The sequence below is a fragment of the Stenella coeruleoalba genome (assembly GCF_951394435.1).
Source record: "Stenella coeruleoalba genome assembly, chromosome: 20".
Classification (NCBI taxonomy): domain Eukaryota; kingdom Metazoa; phylum Chordata; class Mammalia; order Artiodactyla; family Delphinidae; genus Stenella; species Stenella coeruleoalba.
The window spans coordinates 46,971,407-46,996,883 of NC_137166.1; the positions used below are offsets into that span (position 1 = coordinate 46,971,407).

General features: G+C 47.6%; 2 protein-coding genes across 5 annotated transcripts in view; both read right to left on the minus strand.

The window, feature by feature from the left end:
• The window catches only part of LOC307179490 (cytochrome P450 2A13-like), a 79,625-nt gene extending 70,054 nt beyond the window's left edge, over nucleotides 1–9,571 (minus strand). For 2 of the 4 annotated variants that reach the window (XM_079908709.1, XM_079908706.1), the window contains exons 1-3: nucleotides 9,404–9,571; nucleotides 8,713–8,858; nucleotides 8,014–8,190 (exon numbers count right to left, since the gene is read on the minus strand). In XM_079908709.1, the coding sequence (XP_079764835.1) occupies nucleotides 8,027–8,190; nucleotides 8,713–8,836 (288 nt within the window). In that variant the 5' untranslated portion in view covers nucleotides 8,837–8,858; nucleotides 9,404–9,571 and the 3' untranslated portion in view covers nucleotides 8,014–8,026. Of the gene's footprint in view, nucleotides 1–2,580; nucleotides 4,654–5,179; nucleotides 5,922–8,013; nucleotides 8,191–8,712; nucleotides 8,859–9,403 lie in introns of those variants that run through there. The other 2 variants (XM_079908707.1, XM_079908708.1) reach the window with 2 other exon arrangements.
• The window catches only part of LOC307178449 (uncharacterized protein), a gene marked incomplete at its 5' end in the record, with an annotated part of 53,283 nt that overhangs the window by 22,060 nt on the left and 5,746 nt on the right, over nucleotides 1–25,477 (minus strand). Inside the window, 8 exon segments of the mRNA XM_079906643.1 lie at nucleotides 9,499–9,575; nucleotides 9,802–9,862; nucleotides 11,077–11,237; nucleotides 11,486–11,715; nucleotides 12,470–12,797; nucleotides 12,979–13,102; nucleotides 21,952–22,124; nucleotides 22,511–22,576. Of these exon segments, the coding sequence (XP_079762769.1) occupies nucleotides 9,499–9,575; nucleotides 9,802–9,862; nucleotides 11,077–11,237; nucleotides 11,486–11,715; nucleotides 12,470–12,797; nucleotides 12,979–13,102; nucleotides 21,952–22,124; nucleotides 22,511–22,576 (1,220 nt within the window).

The window sequence follows — 25,477 nt, forward strand, 5'->3', positions numbered from 1 at the left end:
TTTTTTTTGCGGTACGCGGGCCTTTCACTGTTGTGGCCTCTCCCGTTGCGGAGCACAGGCTCCGGACACACAGGCTCAGCGGCCATGGCTCATGGGCCCAGCCACTTCGCGGCATGTGGGATCTTCCCGGACCAGGGCACGAACCCGTGTCCCCTGCATCGCCAGGCGGACTCTCAACCACTGCGCCACCAGGGAAGCCCCGGGCCAGTCCCTTTTTAAAAGCTCGTCTGACTGGGTCAGGTCCTCCCAGGATAATCTCATTTATGATTAACTCAAAAATCAAGAGATTTGGGACTCTAATTACATCTGCAAAATCCCCTTTGTCATGGAATGTAACATAGTCAGGGAAGTGATAATGTCATCCTATTCATACATCCCGCCCACACTTAAGGGAAGTGGATTATATGGAGGTATGGGTCATGCGGAATCATTTTCAGAATTCTGCTTGTCACAAATGTTTTAAGAAATTAAACAATTTTTTTTTCTTCTTAAAGGAGTTTTTGGTCTCATAGATTCTACTTTTTTTTTCTCTCACTAGATTATCAGTTACCGGTTTATTATAAAGAATAGTAAAGGATACAAATCGACAGGCAGATGAAGGGATACACAGAGGGAGGTCCTGAACAAAGGAGCCCCTGTCTTCGTGGAGTTTGGGACTTGGCACGTGGACGCGTTCTGGTTCCCTAACTTAGAAGGTCTCTACTGTTTTGTTTGTGTGTGTGTGTGTTTGTTGTTGTTGTTTTGTGCTTCACTCATTTCTGCTATTTGAATGCCAGGCTGAGGAGCTCAGACTTTGTTTCCTAGGTCCCCAAACAAGGATGCTGAGTGGTCTCACTGTACACAATGTTTAACTCTTGGTTGACTAGTAAAGGCGAGCTTAGCAATCTCCTGGCTGAGAGCAGAGGCAGAGACCCTCACGGGTTTCTTTCTTTGACCGTTTAAAAAGTCTTGCTCTGTAATTATTTTAAAAATTTTTCCTGTATTGGGTGCTGAACTCATTAATTTTCAGTTTTCTTATTTTCATATAAGCACTTCTCTCTGAAGTCTGTATCCTTTAAGTATTGAGATGTAATGATTTCATCATTCAGCTCTAAACGTTTTCAATATCCAATATGATTTCTACTTGGTTCATTCATTGTATAGAAGTATGCTTTAAAATTTCTGAGCATTTTGGTGTTTGTTTTTCTCTTTTTGTTATTGATTTCTATTTTTTTTTTTTTTTTTTTTTTGCGATACGTGGGCCTCTCACTGTTGTGGCCTCTCCCGTTGCGGAGCACAGGCTCCGGACGCGCAGGCTCAGCGGCCATGGCTCACGGGGTCCAGCTGCTCCGCGGCACGCGGGATCCTCCCGGACCGGGGCACGAACCTGTGTCCCCTGCATTGGCAGGCGGACTCCCAACCACTGCGCCACCAGGGAAGCCTCTATTTTTTTTTTTTTTTACATTGTGGACAGATTGTTAATGTTATTCCATTAACATTTATTAAGGTTTGTATCCTGGCCTGGTATGTGGCTAGTATTTGTAAAATTTCCATGTGTGTTTGAAAATAGTGAGGGTTCTCTAAGAGTTTAGGGTCCTCTAGCTGTTAAATGGGTCTACTTAATTAAGCAACTTTTTCAAATATTCTATACTTTTATTATTTTAAAAAATCTGTTTGATTTGTCAGTTACTCATGGGGATAAGTTAAAGTCTTGTAATTTAGGGCTATATTGTTATGTGTCAGGATTTTTATATTTTCCAGGTGCATAGGTCCTTTTTTCACAATATTCCTGTAATTCCTAATAATTTCTTTTTGCCATAGTGTCAATCTTGTTTCATAATTATGTATAAGCCACATTGTCTTTTTTTTAGGAGACATTAGGCTGGTATACCCTCTCCTATTTATTTATCTTCATCCTTACTGTGTCTTGTGTGATTTATTTTTTATTCAATCTATGAGTGTGGGTCATAGAGGGGTTATTAATTGCTGAGTATGGTCTGTTTTTACTTATTATTTTTTTTTAGATTTAATTTTTAAAATTGAAGCATAGGGACTTCCCTGGAGGTCCAATGGTTAAGACTCCGTGCTTCCACTGCAGGGGACATGGGTTCGATTCCTGGTTGGAGTAACTAAGATTCTGCATGCTGTGCCGCAAGGCCCAACAAACAAAAATATCGAAGTATAGTTGATTTACGATGTTGTGTTAATTTCTGCTATACAGCAAAGTGATTCCGTTATACATATATATATGCTTTTTTTAAAAAACATCTTTATTGGAGTATAATTGCTTTACAATGGTGTGTTAGTTTCTGCTGTATAACAAAGTAAATCAGCTATACATATACATACATCCCCATATCTCCTCCCTCTTGCGTCTCCCTCCCTCCTACCCCTCTAGGTGGTCACAAAGCACCGAGCTGATCTCCCTGTGCTATGCAGCTGCTTCCCACTAGCTATCTACCTTACATTTGGTAGTGTATATATGTCCATGTCACTCTCTCACTTTGTCCCAGCTTACCCTTCCCCCTCCCCGTGTCCTCAAGTCCATTCTCTAGTAGGTCTGCGTCTTTATCCCTGTCCTGCCCATAGGTTCTTCAGGTTGTGTAATAGTATGATAAGTTGGTGTATTACTCTTTTTATATATTGATGGATTTAATTTGCTAATATTTTGTTGAGAATTTTTGTATCTATATTCATGAGGGATATTGGTCTGTAACTTTCTTTTCTGTACTATCATTGTCTTGTTTGGGCATCGGGGAAATACTGGCTTCATAGAATAAGTTGGCTGTGTTGGGTCTTAGTTGCGGCACTCGGGATCTTTCGTTGCAGTGAGTGGGCTCTTCGTTGCAACGTGCGGGCTCCAGAGTGCACGGGCTCAGTAGTTGGGATGTGCCGGCTTAGTTGCCCCTCGGTATGTGGAATCTTAGTTCCCCGACCAGGGATCGAACATGCGTGCCCTGCATTGGAAGGCAGATTCTTAACCACTGGACCACGAGGGAAGTCCCAAAGCCTCATGGGTTTTTTTTTGTTTTTGCCCTCCTGGCATTGTCAGAGAATGTAGGTATTACAAATAAATGGATTTTCCATATAACTGGAACTGATCTTTTCAATAGCAAATGGGAAAAAAAGTTTTTAAAAACTGAGGTATAATTGACATACATTATATTAGATTCAGGTGTACAACATAATGATTTGTATATTTTGTGAAATGATCACCACAGTAAGTCTAGTTAACATCTGTCATATACGTAGAATTTTTTTCTTGTAATGAGAACTAAAGAAAAAATAAAATCACTTTTAACGTAAAAGCCACATTTTTTTTTTTTTTTTTTTTTGCGGTACGCGGGGCTCTCACTGTTGTGGCCTCTCCCGTTGCAGAGCACAGGCTCCGGACACACAGGCTCAGCGGCCATGGCTCAGGAGCCCAGCCGCTCCGCGGCATGTGGGATATTCCCGGACCGGGGCACGAACTCGTGTCCCCTGCATCAGCAGGCGGACTCTCAACCACTGCGCCACCAGGGAAGCCCTAAAAGCCACATTTTAATACTTTGTTTTGTGGTAACTTTTTGGGAACCCTGTGAACCATTTTTTCTCCATTTCCTGCTGGATCCTGCTGGACCATTAGGGGGAGAATGGAATCTTGGTAGAGGAACAAGGGGTTCTTTCCTTCCTGTTTGCTTGTTATTCTGTGAATATTACCACAGCAACAGTCCTTCACTTCAGCGGCAAGGGCAGAAAAAGCATCCTAGGCAGAGGGAACCGTCAGTGCAAATGCCTGGAGACATAAGTAATCCATGCACAGTAATAGAAGTTTGGTGAGTTTGGGGAATAGGATCTGTGTAGTGACATGTGATGAGAAGCGAGATTGGGAGAGGAGGGCAGAGCCCAGGCTAGAAAGGGTCTTGGAGACTAGCCCAGGGAGTTTGGAATTTCTCCTTTAAGCTTTTATTCTTCAAACTGCAGGTCATAACCCATTAATGATTCATGAGCAGCTCGAAGGGCTGCAACAAGCATTTAAAAAATAATAAAACAAAAGAGAAGAGAAGACTCTCTCTATCAGAGTGCCTCTCATGAGTAAAAAAGCGCTGCTCCAGCTATACAGATATCCGTGTGCACGTGTGCGTACAGGTTTGCATGCGTCCTGGGAGCAGCCACATGTGGAACATCCTGAACTTGAGTCAGGGGTGATGTGACGTCTAAATGCCCATCCTTCCACCTCCTTTCTCCAAAACATTTCTTCTGAGAATCACCCCCTTCCTCCAGAGTTCCTCTGGGGGCAGGGGCTCCATCTGAATCACCTCTGGAACCTCAAGAGAGGCACACTGGAATCCAACTGTCTTTCATCCAAATCTGCCTTTGTCACGTCCTAACGGTGTTACTTTGAGCAGATTCTTTTTTTTTTTTGTAGACAAGAATGTCTTCTTCTTTTTAAAAAAAATAAATTTATTTATTTTATTTTTGGCTGTGTTGGGTCTTTGTTGCTGTGCACGGGCTTTCTCTAGCTGAGGCGAGCGGGGGCTACTCTTCGTTGGTGTGCGCGGGCTTCTCGTTGCAGTGGCTTCTCTTGTCGCGGAGCGCAGGATCTAGAGCACAGGCTCAGTAGTTGTGGCGCACGGGCTTCGTTGCTCCGCGGCATGTGGGATCTTCCCGGACCAGGGCTCGAACCCGTGTCCCCTGCATTGGGAGGTGGATTCTTAACCACTGCGCCACCAGGGAAGCCCTAGACAGATTCTTTAACTTTCCTCTGAGTCCGTGTGCTCATTGGTAACAAGGATCATCACAGACTCACCTCGCAGACACTTTATTTGGTTGAATGAGTGCACGCCTAAGTGGTGTTATGGATTGAACTGTCAAGAAGGTACTCTAAAGTCGGAACTCCCAGTACCTCAGAATGTGATCTTATTTGGAAAAAGAATCACTGAAGATATAATTAGTTAAGATGAAGTCATCTTGGAGTATGACTGGTATGCTCATAAAAAGATGGCCAGTAACAAAGAACAAAATAATGTCATTTGCAGCAACATGGATGGACCTAGAGATGATCATACTAAGTGAAGTAAGTCAGAGAAAGACAAATACCATATGATATCGCTTATATGTGGAATCTAAAAAAAAATGGTACAAATGAACTTATTTACAAAACAGAAATAGAGTCACAGATGTAGAAAAGAAACTTACGGTTACCAGGGGGAAAAGGGGAGAGGGATAAATTGGGAGATTGGGATTGACATATACACACTACTATATGTAAAATAGATAACTAATCAGGACCTACTGTATAGCACAGGGAACTCTACTCAATACTCTGTATTGACCTATATGGGGAAAGACTCTAAAAAAGAGTGGATATACGTATACGCATAACTGATCCACTTTTTTCTACGCTTGAAACTAACACAACATTGTAAATCAACTATACTCCCATAAAATTAAAAAAAAAAAGATGGCCATGTGAAGAAAGACAAACACAGGGACGACACCATGTGATGACAAAGACAGAGTTTGGAATGACACAACTTCAAGCCAAGCAACTCCAAAGACCAAGAGCTGAAAACCACCAGAAGCTAAGAAGAGGCAAGGAAGGATTCCCCTACAGCTTTCAGAGGGAGCGTGGCCCCGCTGACACCTTGATGGTGGATCTAGCTTGCAGAACTCTGAGACAATGCATTTCTGTTGGTGTAAGCCACTCAGCTTGTGATACTTTGGTCTGGCAGTTCTAGGAAACTCATACAAGGGGCCCAGCACAGTGTCTGGCACATAGCGGGCACTCCACACATGCTACTTGTGCCTGTCCTTATGGCAAGAGCAGGATTCTTGTTTTGGTAGAAGAGAGTAGTGAAAAACAAGCTACCCAGAAACATCACCACTGTCATCCTCCCATTCCTGCAGCCACTGAGTTTTAAAGCTCAACACCAGGCTATGTTTCAATCTTCAAATAATTCCTGTGAGGAAGGAGACAGATGAGAGACTCAGGAAGGTCCAAAGAGTTAGCAGCAAAGTCTGGACCAGAATCCAGGGCTCCTGTTAACATCTCCGCCCCAGCACTGTCTCTTTGCTGGGCTGGGTCACTGGCTCTTCCAGAGCAACAGAGCTGAGACTGCCCTATCTGGACAGGCGAGATCGAGGCATTGGTGGCTAGAAGGTGACTTCTCTTGGCACCTTTGGTAATGCCTTGATGGACTCCTGCTTTTTTTCCCTTTTCAGGTGTAAGTTTGAGGACTCTGGAGATTAATACTTGTTCTCGCTTCCCTCTCGTCTCCCTTCTTGCTGGGCAAAGACTTACTAGCCACTCTATCTTCCCCTGGAGATATGCCTCATTGGCAGAACCCAGCTAGTTCCAGCCCCTCCTTTCCTCTCTTGACTCTTCCTCAGAAGGAACTTTCAGCTTGGAGATCTGACGTTTGCCACCAGAGGGGCTGGGAACGCAGTTCCCAAGGATGTGGCTAAAGGAAACTCTGATGCTAAAACTCTAAGCATCAAGAGTTCCAAGCATCAGTAATTCAAATGTTCGGAGTCTAAGGTTCTGGGAATCCAAGATTCCAAGATTATGAATTGTAGACTCTGCAGTTCCAAGATTCGACCATTGAGTTATGCCACAATTCCAAGATTCCCCCAGGTGAGGTTTCTAGAAACCTCTTAAAGTGACATGCACAGGAATGGATAAAGTTTGATTCTGACTCTGAATTGTTGAATAGTGTGTTTGTCATAATAAAGAGTGTGACCCTGTGGATCCTTATTTCCCTCCAATGAGTAGGAAGCAGCCAATTTGTGGAAACCGAGTTGCCAAACACAGATCATGGAAATTGAGAAACTTGAGAATCATAGCCTGTTATGAAACTTGCAGGGTTCAAAGGACCAGATTTCCTCTCACTTGACCTCAATCACTGGTCCTTCAAGTGTGGCAAGCTTTGTGGATGCGAGGATCTGTGTAGCATTTAGATCTAAGGTTAGATCTAACTCTAGATCTAACACAAAGATCTACAGCTGATGTGTATGAATGTTCAGATTGTGCAATGCTGAAGGATGCCACTTCTAAGGGAACATACGCTAACTTATCTGAGAGTAAGCAGGTGATTCAGACCCTCACAGATCCCAGATCCACCAGAGAGAGCCCCACCTTCAGAAACTCAGAGGAAATGTGACTTCCTGTATACACTCAGGAGAACATGCAATCATATGCTCGAATGCCTGCACGCACACATGCGCACACACACGCACGCACACACACGCACACACACGCACACACACACAGACATGGCTGCTACCAAACTTCTCCTGGCATTTTCTCTGAAAGTGTTTCTCTCTCCCACCCATTTCATTAAGAAGTCTGACTCCTGTCCCCAGGTCTGGCTCTGATCGGACACAGTCGCCTTATCTGGTGTTGGGCACGAAATATGCTCTGGCATCCGAAGTGTGCGTGAGTGGGCAAGGGTGTGGGCAAGTATGTAGTGAAGCCAGGTCAGCTGCCTGTCAGGGCTCTGGAAAAAATCTCCTGGACAGAGCTGTTCAGATTGTGTAATAGTATGATGAGTTGTTGCTTTTTCACTTGAAGGGGTGCTTTTTAAGAATCTCCCTAAATGACTGTGTGCTAAGTACGGCCATCCCTATACAGATATGTGTTCATGTACTTGCTGAGTACTTACTTGTGTTCTGTGGGACCTCGGATAGAGACTTAAACTCTCTGGACCTCATCTTTGTTACCTGTAAAATGGGCATGAATACTGTTCCCCGTGACATAGGTTTGTGAGCGTTAAGTGAGGTGAGTATATGACGCTTATTAGCATAGAGCTGACACGGTGTACTTGCTCAATAAATAATATGTTATTGTTACTATTCAATGTATAGTATAAGGTTTCTTTTCCTCTCAACCCACCTCTAGCAAGGTGAACAGAGTCCGTTTGTTTCTTCCTCTCCTATCCACCTTGCCCCTTCCTTCCCCTGACCCCCATCCATCATCCCCCCATCCTTAGCCCCGCCCTTCCCTCCCCCATTTGCTCCTCCCACCAGCCCCACCCTGGCACAGCCCTGGCTCACCGGGGCAGGAAGCTCATGGTGTATTTTGTGGGATGGTGACAAAGCCCACGTGTTTGGGGGACACGTCGATGTCCTGGGGCGACTGCGGGGACTTGAAGTGGAAGTTCTGCATGATGGTGGTGAGGAAGAGAAAGAGCTCCATGCTAGCCAGGCCTTCTCCGAAACAGTACCGCTTTCCTGAAGGAATAGGGGGGAGGCATGGGGTGAGGCTTGTTTTCATTGCTGCCTGCACCCCACTACCGACCCCCGGCTGTATTCTCCCAGGGAGGATGGGCTGGAATATCGAGGCCTGAGAGACTTTCAAAGAAGTTGCTACTCCTCTCTGAGCCTGTTTCCCTAGAACGTGGGGTGGGGTGAAGCAAAACAGGCTGTAGCAATGGGAACTTTAGGTGCCCCTTCTCCTCAAATACACACTCAAATATGGCTGCTGTGCCATCGCCTTTCTAGGAATCTGAAGAATCTAAGTGACCTTGGACAAACCTCTGACTCACTCTGGGCCATAATATTCCCCATCTCTGAAATGGGTATGATCATCCCTTTTCTTTTGCCTGGGCCCAGGTTCTTGGTAGTTATGGGGGTTGCAGCTGGTTGGCTCCAAGGTATCTGGTAAGAGGGACTTCCAAGTTGGAGAAAGATACTAGGTTACACCTTAGAGATGAAGGAGGCCCCTGTTGGTGTTGGCCTGGCAGTGTGTCTTACCGATGAAGAAGGGCACAAAAGCATCAGTCCTCTTAAACTGCCCCTTCTCATCCAGGAAGTGCTGGGGGTTGAAATCTCGCGGGTTGGAGAAGAGCTTGGGGTCTCTCAGCATGGAGCCCAGCATAGGGAACACTTCGGCGCCCTGGCTGGGAGGAGGGAGGGGACTTTGATAAGGTGGAGTGGGGAATGGGTGTGCTGAAAGCACCCGGGGGTGGAGGGGGAATTTGTGTGACCTAGGTGAAGGGAAGTGGGAGGCATGGGAGTTGGGGTCCTCTGAGGGAGGAGCTTTGGGGGATATGAGATTCATGGTCCCGAGGCAGGAAGTTTGGCAGCCATGGGGTTCATGTCCCCTGAGAAGGGAAGTTTGAGGAACATGGGCTCTGTGTCTCCTGGGGCAGAAGTTTTCACAGACATGCAGTTCATGTCTCCCAAGGCAGGAGGTTGGGGGAACAAGGAGGTTATGTCTCTTGAGACAAGAATTTTGGGGGGGACATAGGGTTCATATTCCCTGAGGCAAGAGGTCTGGGGAGATATGGGATTCAGGAGTCTCTGAGTGGGAAGGTGGAAGCGACACGGTAGTTGGGAAAGTCTTTGAGGGAGTGGGACAGGGGCTAGGAAGCTTCTAAGGGGAACGGAGTGCGGGGTCACAGGGAGTGGGTTGGAGATCCCTTTAGGCTGGGTGGGACAGCACCTTGGAGAGGGGGAAGTCTCGCGGTATCCTGGGTGATTCTGCGGGCCGGGCCCATGGGGATCATGTCTCAGAATCTCTGGATCTCAGTGGATCACCGCCTCTGTGTAAGGCATCTTAGCTCCGTCCTTGAACTTGGGCTGATGGTTCTTGTCAATCTCCTCATGGGTTTTGGCTTGGGGAGGAGGGGGAACGTGTTTAGCTATTGGGAGGACTCAGGGCAGGGATGACCGTCCAAGTAGGTACAACATGCATGACATCTACGTGTGGCACAGACATACAACATTCAGGCCGTAGGCGCTGCTGGTGCAGGGTCTTGCTCACCTGGTCCTGCCAAAGTCACCCGGGAGGTGCAAGGGGAGAGTCTTGGGGGATGGTCTAGAGGAGCAGGCAGTGGGCACTTGGCTGGTTCAGTGTGGGCCCTGGCAGGTATTTCGTCACTGAGTAGAACATCTCACAGAGCTGAGGGTGGGGAGAGAAGAAGGGAAGGGAAGGACAGCTGTCAGTGCTCAGCACCCAATGGGAGTCGGACCTGTCGCAGGGCAAGGAAGGCACTGGGTTAAAGGCACCTACACAGATGTTTAGGTATTTCGATGGGGCTGGATGGGAATAGAGATCTAAGTTTTCACATGAGTTAAGTGTGAGGGACCCTGTCCAAGAATTAAAGTGAGATGGACTGGGACACATATCAGGTTTCAGACGTTCAGGTGATGCTGGATTGGAGCATACATCTGGTGTTTGTATATTCAGGTGAGGTTGGGTTGGGAGACACCTGTCCAGGTGCTTAGCTATTTAGGTGGGACTTGGAAGGGGGGGTCACCTAAGTGTTTAGGCATTCAGGTGGTCTCAGTTGGAAACAGCTGTGTGGATACTTAGGGAATCTGGATTGGGGGCTTCTGTACAGGTGTTAAGGTATTCAAGTGGTATTCAAGTGCTGTGCAGGTGTCCAAGCAGGGAGATACCTGTTCAGGTGTTCATATATTCAAATGGGCCAATAGGGGCACTTCTGTAGGTATTTGAGTGAGCTGGGCTGGAAGACACTTATTTGGGTGTTTGGGGAACAATCTGTCCAGGTGTTTACATGTTTAGGGGTCTTGGTTTGGGGTACCTGTCTAAATGTTGAGATATTTAAGCAAGCTGGGTAGGGGGCACTGTCTAGATATTCTAGTGGGCTGGTTTGGGACACCTGTGTAGATAACCAATGATTTTGGTGGGCTGCATTTTCCTGCACCAGGTGTTCAGGTAGTCAGGAAGTGGGCTGAGGTGATCTCTTGTCCAGGTGTTAAGAAATTCAGATGGAAAGATAGAATATCTTAAAAGGGAGCATCTGTTAGATATTAAGGTAAGTTGGGGTGAGGACACCTGCGCTGGTGAGAAGAGAAAGCTGGGTTGAGCACATGTATCTTGCCTGCAGTGTCTATTTTTTTTCATTCTTTTTTTTTTTTGTTGGGGGGAGCATCTTTTGAGATATCCAGGTGTGTTTGGAGACTGAGTATTGGCCACCTGTCCCGGGTTCTGGTGCAACTGTTCAGTTGTCCAAGTTCAGTTGTCCAAGGGCTGGTTTTGAGGGGATCCTGTCTGTTGGAGGATGGGAGTTTGGGGCACCTGTCTTGGTGTGGAGGGGCAGTTGGCAGGTTGAGGTAGAGGCATGGTAGAGCCAGGGTGGGACAGGTTACCTGGCCGGTAGACGTAGCTGTGAACTGGAAGCTTCCCAGCATCATACGCAGCAGTGACAGGAACTCTTTGTTCTCGCAGTCAAAGCGGCCCCCGAAGACGATGGAGCTGATGACACAGGAGACGGTTCGGCTCAGGAAGAAGGTGGGATCGAGGAAGGCGCCTGGGGGATGGGGTGGGGTTAGGGAGAGACAGGGATTTGGGGGAGAGTCAGCTTGGCGGTCTGATGCCAGTCTGCGAATTTGAGGAGGGCGCGGAAGTGCTGAGCCAGACTTCCAGCCTCAGACCCCAGAGCTGGGAGGCCGGACGCCTTCGCCCAACCTGGACCCCTTCCGGGGCCAGGATGCGTGTGTCGGTGCGGGCTGTCTTCCTCCTCCTCCCCCTCGCACTCTCCGGGGTCCCCCCACTCACCGTGCGTGCCCCGGCAGGCCTCGATGAGGAAGTCCGCCTCCCCCTGGATGCGCTCCTCGATGCCGCGCTTGCCCACGCCCAAGTCCCGCAGTGCGGTGATGGAGAAGCGCCGGAGCTGCTGGGCCCGCTCCCAGCTGCCGAACGCCAAGCCTGCAGAGGGGGCGTAGGAGTCGGGGCGGGGCAGGCCCAGACCAGCCGCCTGGCCCGGAGAGCGAGAGAAAGGTGGGCAGAGAGAGCGAGTGGGAGATTGAGCGGGGAGGGGAGGGGTGGGGAGGGAGGGAAAGAGGGTGGGAGGAAGCAAGGGAGGGAGGGAGGGGGGTGGGCGGGGGAGAAAGAGAGAGACAGAGACAGAGAGAGACATACAACTCAGAGAAATGCAGAAAGAGGTAGAGACCGAGATGCAAGAACAGAATCAGAAGGAGAGAGGCAGGAAAGATACACCGAGAAAAGAGATACAGAGACACTCACAGGAAGAGAAAGAGACAGAGGAGGGAAGGAGGGGAAGTGAGATACTTGGAGATCTGGGAGGCGGATATAACAATTGTGAAGGATTCTAAAACTGAACTGGAGAAATAAATAACTGGAAAAATAAGGAGAGAGAAACAGAGAGGGTCTGGGAGGAGGAGAGACTGTTACCAGGAGATGGAGGCATGGGGATTTTGAAACAGAAATAATGTGAGATTCTAAGACTAAGAAAGAAGAGAGAGAGGGAAGGAGAGAGAAGCCTGGGGAAGCGCAGAAGTTGAAAAGGAGAAAAAGACAAAAAGGCATAAGGAGATAGAGGACCAGGGTTCCAAAGCAGAAGTTCCAAGAGCTCCTAAGAGATACAGAGAAAGAAGAGACATCTAGTGAAAGAGAACAGGAGATAGGGGAGAGAGAGGCAGGGAGAAGCAGAGATGCAGAAATGCTAAGACAAATGAGAGACAGAGGGGGCGGCAACCACGAACAGGAATGGGGACAGAGAATGCCAGAGGAAGTCAGGACAAGAAGGCTGGGGACACTGAAGCCATCAAGTCTGCCTGACCACACCCCCTGCACCCCCCCACTCTGAGGTCCCCCTCCCCATAGCCTTTGAAGAGCCAGTTGAAGTTAGCCTGCTTGCCTCGTCCACTGAATTCCTCAGCCTGATCCACCAGAGCCTCCGTCACAGTGTCATATCCACACAGCACCACGACCCGCCAGGGCCCCAGGTGGACTGTGGACACAGGGCCATAGCGCTCGCTGACCTGATGGAGGTGAGTGCGAGTGGTTAGAGCAGCCTCTACTCTGAACTGGCCCTGTACCCAGATCTCACATCCCGAGATGCATTTCCCTACAGGTTCTGACGGTCAAGGAGCTGGACATCCCAAGATGTGGCCTTTCCTGGCCAGGACCCTGACACTGAATCTTTAAAACTCCCCTTTCCTTTCCTATGACTCTGGTCCAACATCGTCAATTCCCAGCCACAAAGCCCCAACCAAACTGGGCAGGCCACCACCCCTGTCCCATCCCACCCATCTCTCTGCCTTGGGACATCTTCATGAAGGAGTTGTACATCTGCTTGGTGTTCAGGTGCAGGTAGTTCCCGACGAAGGGCAAAGGGGTGGGTCCAGGAGGCAGTGTCCCCTCGAGCTTCCTCTACCGCCAGACAGACATCAAGACCAGTATAGTCAGACAGGCCAGCAATGCCGCAGGAAGCAGCCCTGAGGCCAGCATGGTGGCACTGGGGGTGACAGTCAGCTGGTGATGTCTGGGGTGGTTTGCTTTTATACTACCTGGGAGAGAAGGGCCGACTTTGGTCCTGATTGCATAATTGTCTCATTTCACCTCCCAGCTATACCCCCCACTATGCTCCCCACCTAGCTTGGGACAGAGCCAGCAAGGAAGGAGGAGGGGGACCTCAGATCAGAGTAACAGAGAGTGGGCCCCAATATGGAATTTGTGGTTCCCTCGGGAGGCACGACCCTAGGCTGTGGAGGGCAGCTGATAAGTTCCAGAGTTGAAGATTGTGGAATATTTGCTTGGGGGAGCCCCTAAGCTTTGGATTTGGGATCTCAGAGTGAGAAGGGACCCCAAAGTGGTGGATTTTGGGGTCTTGGGAAAGAAGCATTCAAAGATCTGGATATAAGGGTATTAGAATGAAACAGGATGTGTGGCTGTGGATTGGGGGGTCTTTTGGTGAGGAGAGATGTAGGTTGAAGGGTCTCATAGTGGGGGGAGATTCCAGGGAATGGGTTTGAGGGTCTTGAGGTGAGAAAGGACCCCGGGCTGCGGATGTGGTGTTCCTGGGAGGAGAGTCCAGCTGGATCATGGAATCTGACCCCAGATGTTGATCTGCCTTTACTTTGGACACAATGCTGCCTCTTGATTCCCAGAATTCTCATTGGGACCTCAAAGTGAGGTCAGGATAGGGGTCATGGAACTGACTATCTGTGGTTGGGCAAGAGGTAGAAGACCATAGCTGCACTTCCATGGAACTTCCCACAGAACTGGAGAAGAGTAACTCACGGTCTCAGCTGGCAGAGGGACTGGCCAGAGCTTGGAAATAGTAATAAACATCAATATGATACTGAAAAATCCCAGCTGTCTCAAGGATTAGAATTCACAGAGAGCCCCAATGGTTCCCTACCCAGATGCTTAGGGAAGCCCTCTACATTGATTGTATCATTTCCATTATTATTATTATTATTATTATTATTATTATTGATGTTTCCCATTTTACATGTGGGTATACTGAGGACAGAAAACAGAGAGTGGGCAAGGGGCACACGTGTGAACCCTTTCTCTCCTGCTCTGCACTCACTTCCCCTTCCTGCGATTGGGTTTCCCCACCAGTGGAAAGGGAGTATTTGGGAAGAGAAGGTTGTATTTGAGGGTGTGTGAAGTCCCCGTTAGGCGTGATTCCTGGTGTGTCAGGGCTGTTATTAGCAGGCAGAGAGAACTATGTCAGGAGAGATTTGGGTAAACTCCAGTGTCGGGAACAGAGAGGGACCCTAGGATGCTGAAAGTGGGAGTAGAGAAAAGAGGAGTGGTCCTGCTGTTTCTCCCTCACTGACATTTTTCCTTAATAGTGTTGGTTACCCCTGGTAAACACCAGCTGTGAAGACTAAGCCCAGGTATGTGTGGTGTGATCCAAGAACAAAGAACAAGATAAACTCAAAGGGCCAACATTGCCGGAACAAAGAGTTACAGGACCCCTATCACTTATGTGTTTGGATTCCAAGAGACCTGGCCCAGCTCCATTTCCCTAAGTCTTTATTGAATTTGTTACAATATTGCTTCTGTTTTATGTTTTGGCTTTTTAGCCAATGAGGCATGTGGAATCTTACCTCCCCCACCAGGGATCGAACCCGCACCCCCTGCATTGGAAGGTGAACACTTAACCACTGGACAGCCAGGGAAGTCCCTCCATTTCCCTTCTTAAAAAAAAAAAACAAATAGTTCCCTTATTTTTCAGGATATTACCTCCTTCAGTCTTCAAGGGTCATACTAAGTAGAAAAACTTCCATAGGACAGATGTGTCCTGAGAACATTCGAGGTAGGTCACTCCTATTGGATCAACTTCTCAGAAAATTCTCTTTCCCACAGTATTATCCCCAGGCTCTTAAGCCTTTTAATAGAGGCATTCAACCAGTGTTTACTGAACCCACCACTTCATGCCAGCTTGTGCTGGGTGATGCTGAGAGCACAGGGGTGACCAAGACAGCCCTGGGACCTGCCCTTATGGAGCTCTCACTCCAGAGGGGGAGACAGATCAGTCACCAGGCAATGACAGCTCAGAATGGATAGTGCTGGGATGAGGAGGCACAGGCAGAGGGGTCAAGGTCAAGATGGGGGCACAGGCAGAAAGGTCAAGGTCAAGATGGCGGGGCTCAGGGCTGGGACACCTGATTCAACCTTGTAGTTTCTGGGTAAACCACTAGGGGACGCAGTAGGAATTTTTCCATGGAAGGATAAGGAGAGTGGGGAGGGAGAGTTCCAGGCAGAGGAATCAGCTTGTATAAAGGCCAGAGGCCCGTGGAGCATGGTTGAGAGCTTGTTAGAGCACAGAGATCTGGGGCCATGTTCACTGGTGAGTCTGGAGCCATGAGCAGGTGTCCGATCTGGTGGACCATATGCAACTGGGTTGAGGGAGTTTGGACTCTGTCCTGAAGCTACGGGGAGTCACAGAAGGCTTTTAAGCAGGGGAACAAAATGGTCAGATTTGTGTTTCAGAAAGATTCTTCAGAGTTTTGGAGATGAGACCATAAGCGGAGAGATGAGGAAGTGACTTCTACAGGTGAGAGAGGACAGGACCATGGAGATGGGGAGAGAGTGCGGATTGGAGAAAGATATGGAAGGAAGAACTAATTCTTACCTGGTTCTATGTTGACTTTGCTGTGGTGAGGGAGGAGGCTAGTGTTGGGGAGAGATGGTAGTGTTGTTTATTGGTTTGGGGACACAGGTCAAGAGCAGGTCTGAGGCAAGAGAAAACGAGCTCGACTTTGGACATGTTGAACCATGGCATAGTCCCTGCTCTTAGGGATTTCTTAGGCTAGTGGGAGAGCAGATCTGGATAAATTAAAGTCCTCAGTGATGCCATTAGTTTTAATTAGTAATTATTAGTAATAAATTACTACTTAGGGTTGAGAATTGGGAAGGCCTGGTAGGGGAGGTGTCATTTGAACTGGGTCTTGTGGGATGAGTTCACAGGTAAGGGAAGAGAGCAGGGCGGTCCAAGCCAGGTCTTGGATATGTGAGATGGATGGAACAGAGCAGATATATTTCACAGTAACACCTCACCGTTCCCTGTCCCAACCTTATCAATTAACTCTCTATCCTCTACCCCCTAGCCTGACCCAAAACTCTTAGGAAAAACCTGGCTCATGCCCACAAGTGTGCCTGAAATGTATGATGCTGTCCAAATGAGAATCTTTTTTTAAAAATCGAAGTGAAATTTATACACCATAAAATGTTCAGCGGCGTTTGGTACCTTCACCGTGTTGAGAAACCACCACCTCTAACTAGTTCCAACAAATTTCCAGATGAGAATCTTTTTTTTTTTTTTTTTTTTGGCCACACCGTGCGGCTTGTGGGATCTTAGTTCTCTGACCAGGAACTGAACCCGCACCCTTGGCAGTGAAAGCATGGAGTCCTAACCATTATACTGCCAGGGAATTCCCCACATGAGAATCTTAAGTTAGCCTTCTTGTTTTAAATTTAAATACTAGTACTGCAATAGTGATATCATTCATTGAACTTAGCATCTTACTGTGTGAAATTTTTAATGAGTGTGAGCTTATTAAAGTCCTCATAGCAAGCCTATGGTGTTGGTTTTGTCATCCCCATTTTGCAAATGAGATAAGTACGGTCCAAAGAGTTGGAAGTGAGTTGCTTTGGGTTTCACAGGCAATAAAGGTAGAGGCTGAACATGGTCTCGTGTGGCTGACTCTAAATTTCATGCTCTTCACCACCGCTCTAGACTGCCAAGCTCCACCTTTTCTTCTTGATGAACCATCAGAAAACTGTCCTTGATAGCCTGTGGTTTTTGAAAAACTTCCTTGTAAGCCTGAAACAAAACATTCCAAAATGTTACAAATGTATATTTAAAAGGTCTCTCAATAGGGAGGAGACTTGACCTTTTATTGTTTTTGTATTCTTTGGAACATTAACCAAAGACCTGCTCAACCAGTGTTACCATCCAGGCTATTGGCAGTGAAATGGTGAGTGAGCCTGGAGAACAAGGGGTTTGGTCAGGGAGTGAGATGTTTGTGTTTCAGATTTCAGTGATGACAAGGATTAGGGTAGGGCTGGTGGGAGTGTTGGCTGGAATTAGTGAGACCAAAGAAGAGAACACAGTCAAGTTTCCTTTTGTCTGATTGTTTGGATAGCCATGGCCACTGAAGAGGCTCCTTCTCAGAAGAATGTCAGGTCTTGGAGTAGAGAGAGGGGGGAAAGTTTGCGAGATGACAGAGATGAAGGAGGCAGACTCAAAAAAGAAAGAATTTTTATAAGTGGATGGAGGGGTCATACTCTAGACGTGCTCTGAGGAGTTTCTGATTCCGGTTATGGTTGAATAGCTTCTATAGGGACAAGTATCCTGAAAATAACAACTATAAACTCAGAATAAAACATTAAAATAAACCCCAATTCCCTGAAATGGCTGAAAAGTGAATAAAGCAGGCAGATACTGAAGGGAGCTAGAGGAAGAGAATTTCCTGTTTATTATATATTTTGGCCTGAAGGCAAGCCCCGGAAGGTGCCGTGGAGGCGGCTAAAACACAGATAGAAACATTGGAATTTTTCTGACTTGAAGAACCAGAGGACAGAGTTTAGGGTGATTATAACACCTGGTGGTAGTGGTGGTAGAATCTCAAAAAAGGAGAGAGACAGAGAGGGGGAGCCCCAAATTCTATGTATAAACTCTGTCCAAATTTCTGACTGATTGTTGAACTATTTATGTGCTGGAAAACTCCACGCGGTGTCAACCAAGGCTAACACAACTGAAATAAGATTTCAGAGCTGAGCCTTTGAGCTCAGTCAAATTAACTGCTCCCTGAAAACAAAACAAAATAAATCAATATTCTTCAGCAGAACATGACAGAATCCAGAGTCTTTACAATGTACCACTTGCAATATCCAGGATCAAATCCAAAATTACTAGGCATATGAAGATACAGGAAAATATAACCATACTTGAGAAAAGGAAATTGATGGAGAACAACCCTAGCATGACCCTAATGTTGGAATTTAGCAGACAAAATTTTAAAAACACCTGTTATGTCTGTGCTCAAGGGTGTCAAAATGGTATGGAGCCATAAGAGGTATTGACCCTAATTCTGACCCTGAGACTCACTGGAGGTGGTTGAATGAGTAACTTTCATTGGAGAGAGTGTTAGAAAAACTGTGCTATTAAGAGGAGAGACTATTCAGAGTAGGACCGGGAAATGGAAGAAAAATTTGGACACGTGGTTCATTTATTTAGCAGCTATTAATAGAACACCTGTTAAAGTGGCCAAGATGGCAGAGCAGGAAGACCCTGAGCGCACCTCATCCCACAGGCCCACCAAAATTACAACTATTTACAGAGCAACTGTTGATGAGAAAGACCTGAAAACTAGCAGAAAAGATCTTCTCCAGCTAAAGGTATAAAGAAGGAACCACAATGACATGGGTAGGAAGGTCAGAGATGCAGCATAGTCAAGACCTATACCCCCAGGTGGTCAACCCACAAACAGGAGGACAATTACAATTGTAGAGATTCCTGCCAAGGGCCGAGGGGCTCCAAACCCCACATTGGGCTCCCCAGCCAGGGAGTCCTGCCGCAGGAAGATGAGCCCCCAGAACATTTGACTTTGAAGGCCAGTGGGGGTTATTTTCAGGAGCCAAGTCTTGAGCCATGGCCAAAGTTTCTGGCTTTTTTTTTTTTGTGGTACGCGGGCCTCTCACTGTCGTGGCCTCTCCCGTTGCGGAAAACAGGCTCCGGACGCGCAGGCTCAGCGGCCATAGCTCACGGGCCCAGCCACTCCGCGGCATGTGGGATCTTCCGAGACCGGGGCACGAACCCGTGTCCCCTGCATCGGCAGACGGACTCTCAACCACTGTGCCACCAGGGAAGCCCATCTGGTTTTTTTTTTTAAAGCCACTCAGTTTGTGATACTTTGATATGGTACCTAGGAAACTACCTGTCTTAGCAAACTAATACTTCCATTAACAGAAAAATGGATAAGCAAAATATGGTATATCCATACAATTGAATTGTATTCAGCCATAAAAAGGAATAAAGTACTGATACATACTGTCACTAGCAGGAACCTTGAAAACATTATGCTAGGCAAAAGAAGCCAGTCACAAAAGACCACATATTGCATGATTCCATTTATATGAAAGTCAAGAACAGAGAAGCTATAGAAATAGAAAGTAGATTAGTTGTTGCTTAGGGTGGGGGGTGGGGTGACAGAGTAGGGGAATGACACCTAGAAGGTATGAGGTTTATTTTTGAGGTGATGAAAATGTTCCAAAATCGACTGCAGTGATGGTTGCACCTATCTATGAATGTATCAAAAAACATTTAATTATACACTTTAAGGGGGTGAATTTTTTGACATGTGAGTTGTATCCCAATAAAACCTTTTTAAAAGCCAAAAAAAATAAAGAAAATGTCCTCTCTGACTCATATATCCTGATGTGTTCTTCCTACCAGTGAAAGTATAAAGGCAATCGATTCACCTAATCTCTGAGAAGAATTTACTCCAAGGAAATAAAAGGGATATCGACTCTCTCAAAACTTTCTCATACCATCTGGTGTCACCCCAAACCCTTGGGCTCCTCTTCTTGCATCATAGCCTTCGACACTATCCTGTCCTTCCATCAGAGCCCTGGCTACTCTTGCTGTCACTGTCCAGAGATGTTAGTCTTTCACTTCACTGTGAGCCCCATGTGGCCACTGAATGAATCTATCCTGGTCACCATTATGGCTTCAGTCCCTTCCACAGGGCCCCATTTAGAATAGGGGTGTTTGTTGAATGAGTACAGTGCCTTATAGCCCTCAGAATTTCTAGGAAGTTTCTAATTGACTCTCCTCATCAATAAAAGTGAAGGTGGGTACAAGGCATGACCATTTCTTGTCCGACATGAGATACCCCTGACAGCAATCTTCACTACAGAGGTACCCATTAGGTGACTCTCCATGGTGGTCCTAGTCTCTCACTGCCCAACTCTTCTCCCTCCCTTCTTTCCTTTCATGGCTGTCAGATCTGTATCCTTGTCTGAAGACTTTTCCTGACCCACTCTGCTTTCTTCCTCTTTTGTCTTTCCCACACATTACCCCCCAATAAAATGATGCACTCCCAGCTCTGTCTGAACCTCTGTTTCCTGAAGGACTCAATTTACATACTGTCCATCATGGCATTTGTTCTTTATCCCATACCCAGTCTCAAAACTCTTCCAATTTTAGAAAATCCCATATTGTGTGACACTTCATCAGGGGAAAGTCTTTGTCTCCCACCACAGCAGCTGAAGGGGTAACCATTAATTCTTCCTCACCACATTCTGACTGTGGCTTGGCTAACTGGATCATCCTACTGGGAACTTTGACTCTTGCTGGAGGAAGTGACACAAAAACACAGACACGATTAGGAAGTTGTCCACAGTGGCTTCAATGGGTCAAGAGTCCCAAAGCAGTAGTGTTCAGTGCCTGGGGACTGGGTGGGGTGGCAGTGGCAGCAGCAGCCCCTAGCTGGATGGTTCTGGTCATTACCTTGGCTGATGTCCTCCTGACACAGCTCTTTTTTTCCTACTCATATTCTTAGCCTAGCTTTCCAGAATTCCTATTGATTTTGTGAGCTAACCAGTCACCTTCCAGTAGCTAGCAGACTTTTCTACTTAAATTAGCCAAAGACATTTTATGTTGATTAAAAATAGGAACCTTGACGGTTAGGGGACTTGGGAGTCTCTGGGAGATATCCTGTTGAGAAAGAAGTTATAAAGGATGAGCTGTTATCCCTAGAGTGATACCTGAAACCCCTCTTTCACTCACGCCCTGTGTTCAATACATTAGCAAACCCTGCAGTCTCATGCATCATAATAAATCCCAAACCCATCATCTTCTCCCCACCTCCACTGGTTCTGCTGTGTCTGAGCCAACATCACTGCTTATAGTAGCTTCCCAATTGGTCCCTGATTTTGTCCTCCCTCCCTCCCTCAGTTTATTCATTGTATAATAGCTAGAGCGAGCCATTCAGAACATGTCGATACATGTCACCCTATGTTCCCCAACCTCCCCAAAGACCTCCATCTCGCTCAGGTCCTCACCAAAGGCCACGAGGCCCCACACAATCCAGCCCTTTAACCCTTTGCCTCATCTCATTCACTCCTACTCTCTCATTTCCTCCTCTGCTCCAGCCCCGTGTCTCCTTGCGGATTCACGCACACACACAGTCTTCTGCCTTAGGACTCTGCTCTTCTTAATTGTTCTGCCAGGAGTGCTCCCTTCCCAGATATCTGCACAGCTTGCTCCTCACTGTCTTGTGAAACCACCCATGCCACCAGCTGAAAATTCCAATTCTGGAGTTCCCTAGGCCATTTCCCTGCTTTGCTTTTCTAATGCACTATACCATTTAAAAATTTTATTATGCTTATTCTTCATTGGCCGCCTTTGGTCTTTATCAGGGAAAAGTCAAAGGAACAGCATAAAGGTATGGAGTCTACAACAAGAATTTGGCACAGTCGGAAACCTAGCTGGAGGTGAACAAATGAACTTAAAATCTGCACGCCGTTGCCAAAGTCTTGGACAGAGCATTGCTTTTCTGCTGGATGTAGAAGACACACAGCTCCTTATTTCTGGGTGAACCTCGCTGACCTGTGTCCCTTGACAGTGTAATAGTGCCTTATCTTAGGACTGTTGTGAGAATTTAGGAAGATGAAGAGGTTGGGCGCGCGTGGACACGTGGGCAGGGCTCTGTTCTCGGACAGTTCCTGCCACATCCAACAGGGGGCGCTCAGCGGGCCGTGAGGCAGAGATCATAGGTCGGAGGGATGTTGCCAAAGCCCGAGACCTTGGGCGTGACATCGATGTCAGCGGGTGGCACCAGCGAGCGTAGGGAGAAGTTCTGAAGGATGGAGGTGAAGTAGAGAAAGATTTCCATGCGGGCCATGGCCTCGCCCAGGCAGACGTGCTTTCCTGTGGGCATAGAGGAGGGCGGGAGGGAGGGCCAGAGCTGCACGGGATAATGGGAGCAGGGAGAGTGTTCCGGTCCCACCACCCCTCCGCCTCAGCTTCCTCCTCAGCATCTCTGGGGTCATGATAACACCCGCTTTTTAGGGTTATTATAAAGATGCCGTGGGTTTCTATAGTAGTTGTGGCTCGCGGGCTTAGTTGCTCTGAGGCATGTGGGATCTTCCTGGACCAGGGCTCGAACCCGTGTCCCCTGCGTTGGCAGGTGGATTCTTAACCACTGCGCCACCAGGGAAGAGGTCAGAGACTCCACTCTTAAAGGACACACAAAACCTCATGCTCTGAGGCCGGGGCAGAAGCAGTACTGTGAAAGGAGTATAGGTCAGACCCACCTGCTGACCTTGGAGAGTCTGACAGGGCAGTCTCCAGTTGGTAGGTGGAGCCAGGCCCAGGGGGTCCTGGAGAGGCAGGAGGCAACTGGAGCTCACCTTGGAGACGTAGACACTGGGGCAGCCATTCTGAGGGGCTCGTTCTACCGTGAGGACTTTGGTGTTGGCAAATACGATTTTTAAATCCTCTCTTTAGCATATTAGCCTCAGGCTCCAACACTGTCCCCCACCCACCAGACTTTACACACCATTGCTGGGACTTCTCAGGCCAAGCAACTAATTGGGTGGGGACACAGCCCCACCCATCAGCAGGCCAGCTGCTGTAGGACCCCCAGAGCCCCCAGCCACCCCAGGACCCAGCCCCTCTCATCAGTGCACCAGCACTAGTGCCAGGACCCCTGAGGCCTCACAGCCAGCCATTCGGACCCAGCCCCAACCACCAGCAGACTGACACTAGCTCTGAGGCACCCGGGGCCTTGCAGTCAGTGACCCCAAGACCCATCAGTGGCTGACACTAGCCCCAGGACCCCCTGGGCCTGGCTCCACCTACCAACTGGAGGACAGCAGCCCTAGGACCACAGCAATCCTGCAGCCTGCCCTGTCAGAACCCAGCACACCCACCAGCACCCCCTGAGCCCTAGCCCTGCCCACCAGTGAGCCAGCACTAGCACCAGGACCCCCTGGAGCTCCACAACCAGCCACCATCTTGTGTCTCAGCCCCAACCACTAGTGGCTGGCCACCTCTACACAAGGCAGGGCCTGGCAACCAACCAGACTGGGGCTAGCCACATCTACCAGACCGCAGCCCACTACTACCAGAGGGCTCATGCAGCACACATAAGGGGCACCCCTAGATCACACAGTACTGGTGACCAGAGGGGAGTATCCTACTGGGTTGCATAGGACGTCTCCCACAAAAGACCACTTCTCCAAGGTCGGGAAACATAACCTACCTACCAAGTACATTGAAATAAAAACACTGTATTAGGCAAAATGAGGCGACAGGAATATGTTCCCAATGAAGGAACAAGATAAAGCCCCAGAAGAAGAACTAAGTGAAGTGGAGATAAGCAATCTGCCCGATAAAGAGTTCATGGTCAAAGATGGTCATAAAGATGGTCAAAGAACTCAGGAGAAGACTGAACGGACAGAGTGAGAAGTTAGAAACTTTTAACAAAGAGTTAATAGAGAAGAACCAACCAGGGCTGAATAGTACAATAACTGAAATTAAAAATATACTCAAGGGAATCACCAGTCGATTAGATGATACAGAGGAACAGATCAGCAAGGTGGAAGACAGAGTAGTGGAAATCACTGAAGCTGATCAGAGAAAAGAAAAAAGAATTTTAAAAATTGAAGACAGGGCTTCCCTGGTGGTGCAGCGGTTGAGAGTCCGCCTGCCGATGCAGGGGACACGGGTTCGTGCCCTGGTCTGGGAAGATCCCACATGCTGTGGAGTGGCTGGGCCCGTGAGCCATGGCCGCTGAGCCTGCGCATCCAGAGCCTGTGCTCCGCAACGGGAGAGGCCACAACAGTGAGAGGCCTGCGCACAGCAAAAAAAAAAAAAATTGAAGACAGTTTAAGAGATCTCTAGGACAACATCAAGCATACTAATATTTGCCATACAGGGACCCCAGAAGGAGAAGGAAGAGAGAACGGAGCAGAGAACATATCTGAAAACAGAATAACTGAAAACTGGGTAAGGAAACGACATCCAGGTCCAGGAAACATGGAGAGTCCTAAACAGGATCAAGACCAAATAAGAGCACACCAAGACACATAACTAAGTGAAATGGCAAAAATTAAAGATAAAGAGAGACTATTAAAACCAGCAAAGGAAAAGCAACAAATTACATAGAAAGGAACACTCATCAGGCTGTCAGCTGACTTTTCGGCAGAAACTCTGCAGACCAGAAGGGAGAGGCATGATATATTTAAAGTGATGAAAGGGGAAAAGCTACAACTGAGACTACTCTACCCAGCAAGGCTTTCGTTCGGATTTGATGGAGAGATCAGAAGTTTTACAGACAAGCAAAAGTTAAAAGAGTTCAGCACCATGAAACCAATTTTACAGGAAGTGTTTTTGGGTTTTAGGTTCAGAAATCTTTATTAAAATGAAAAAACAACATGGCTATACAATGACACAGCTAAAATTTAAACTTAGATCTGTATCCTCTGAATCTCAAATTTCTAAACATGCTCCTCCTGAGGGGAAAATATTGGATCTATGTATTACCTGGATGTCCCCTCACACATCAATGATCAGAGACCCCCTCTCTCTTACTACAGCTATTCTCCTTTCAGTACGTTCACATAGTCAGTCCCCATGCCCAGTTTCTCCTGACACAGGAGGATCTCCATCTAATAAACATTCACCCCCTTCTCTCCTCAGCTTTACAGATCCATTTACAGATCCATTCTCCTGGGGGAAGCTCTCCCTGCCTGCAGCCTCTGCCTCCTCTTCTAAGCACCCCAACCCCCTCCGGTCCTGTGCTATTTAGTCTCTACCCTCTCCAGGTGAGGGGGCCGGTTATCAGATCTCTCCACCCAATGCAGGAAGAAGGGAGCTGGAGAGGCCTGTCTGAGGCCAGGCTGACGGACTGAGGAAAAAGGAGAGGCTAAGAGGGTGAGAAGGGAGAAAATGTTCCTTCCTGGCCTCCTCCACGTCCCTCACCACCTTGAACTCCTAACAAAGTTACATAATCAGCTCCCTATTACTCCCTCCGTGGGCAGCGAGCCAGATGGGTACGTATGGGGCAAAAACAACAACAACAACAAGCAATGTGTGTTAAGTAAGAAAAGAGCAAGAGAAAGCGATTTCAGAGTGACCAAAATCAAGAGAGAGGAAGAGTGGCAGTGGGGAGAGAGAGGGAGAGAGAGAGGGAGAAAGAGAAGGAGAGAGAGGGAGAGAGGGAGAGGGAGAGGGAGAGAGAGAGAGGGGGAGAGAGAGAGAGTGAGAGGGAGAGAGAG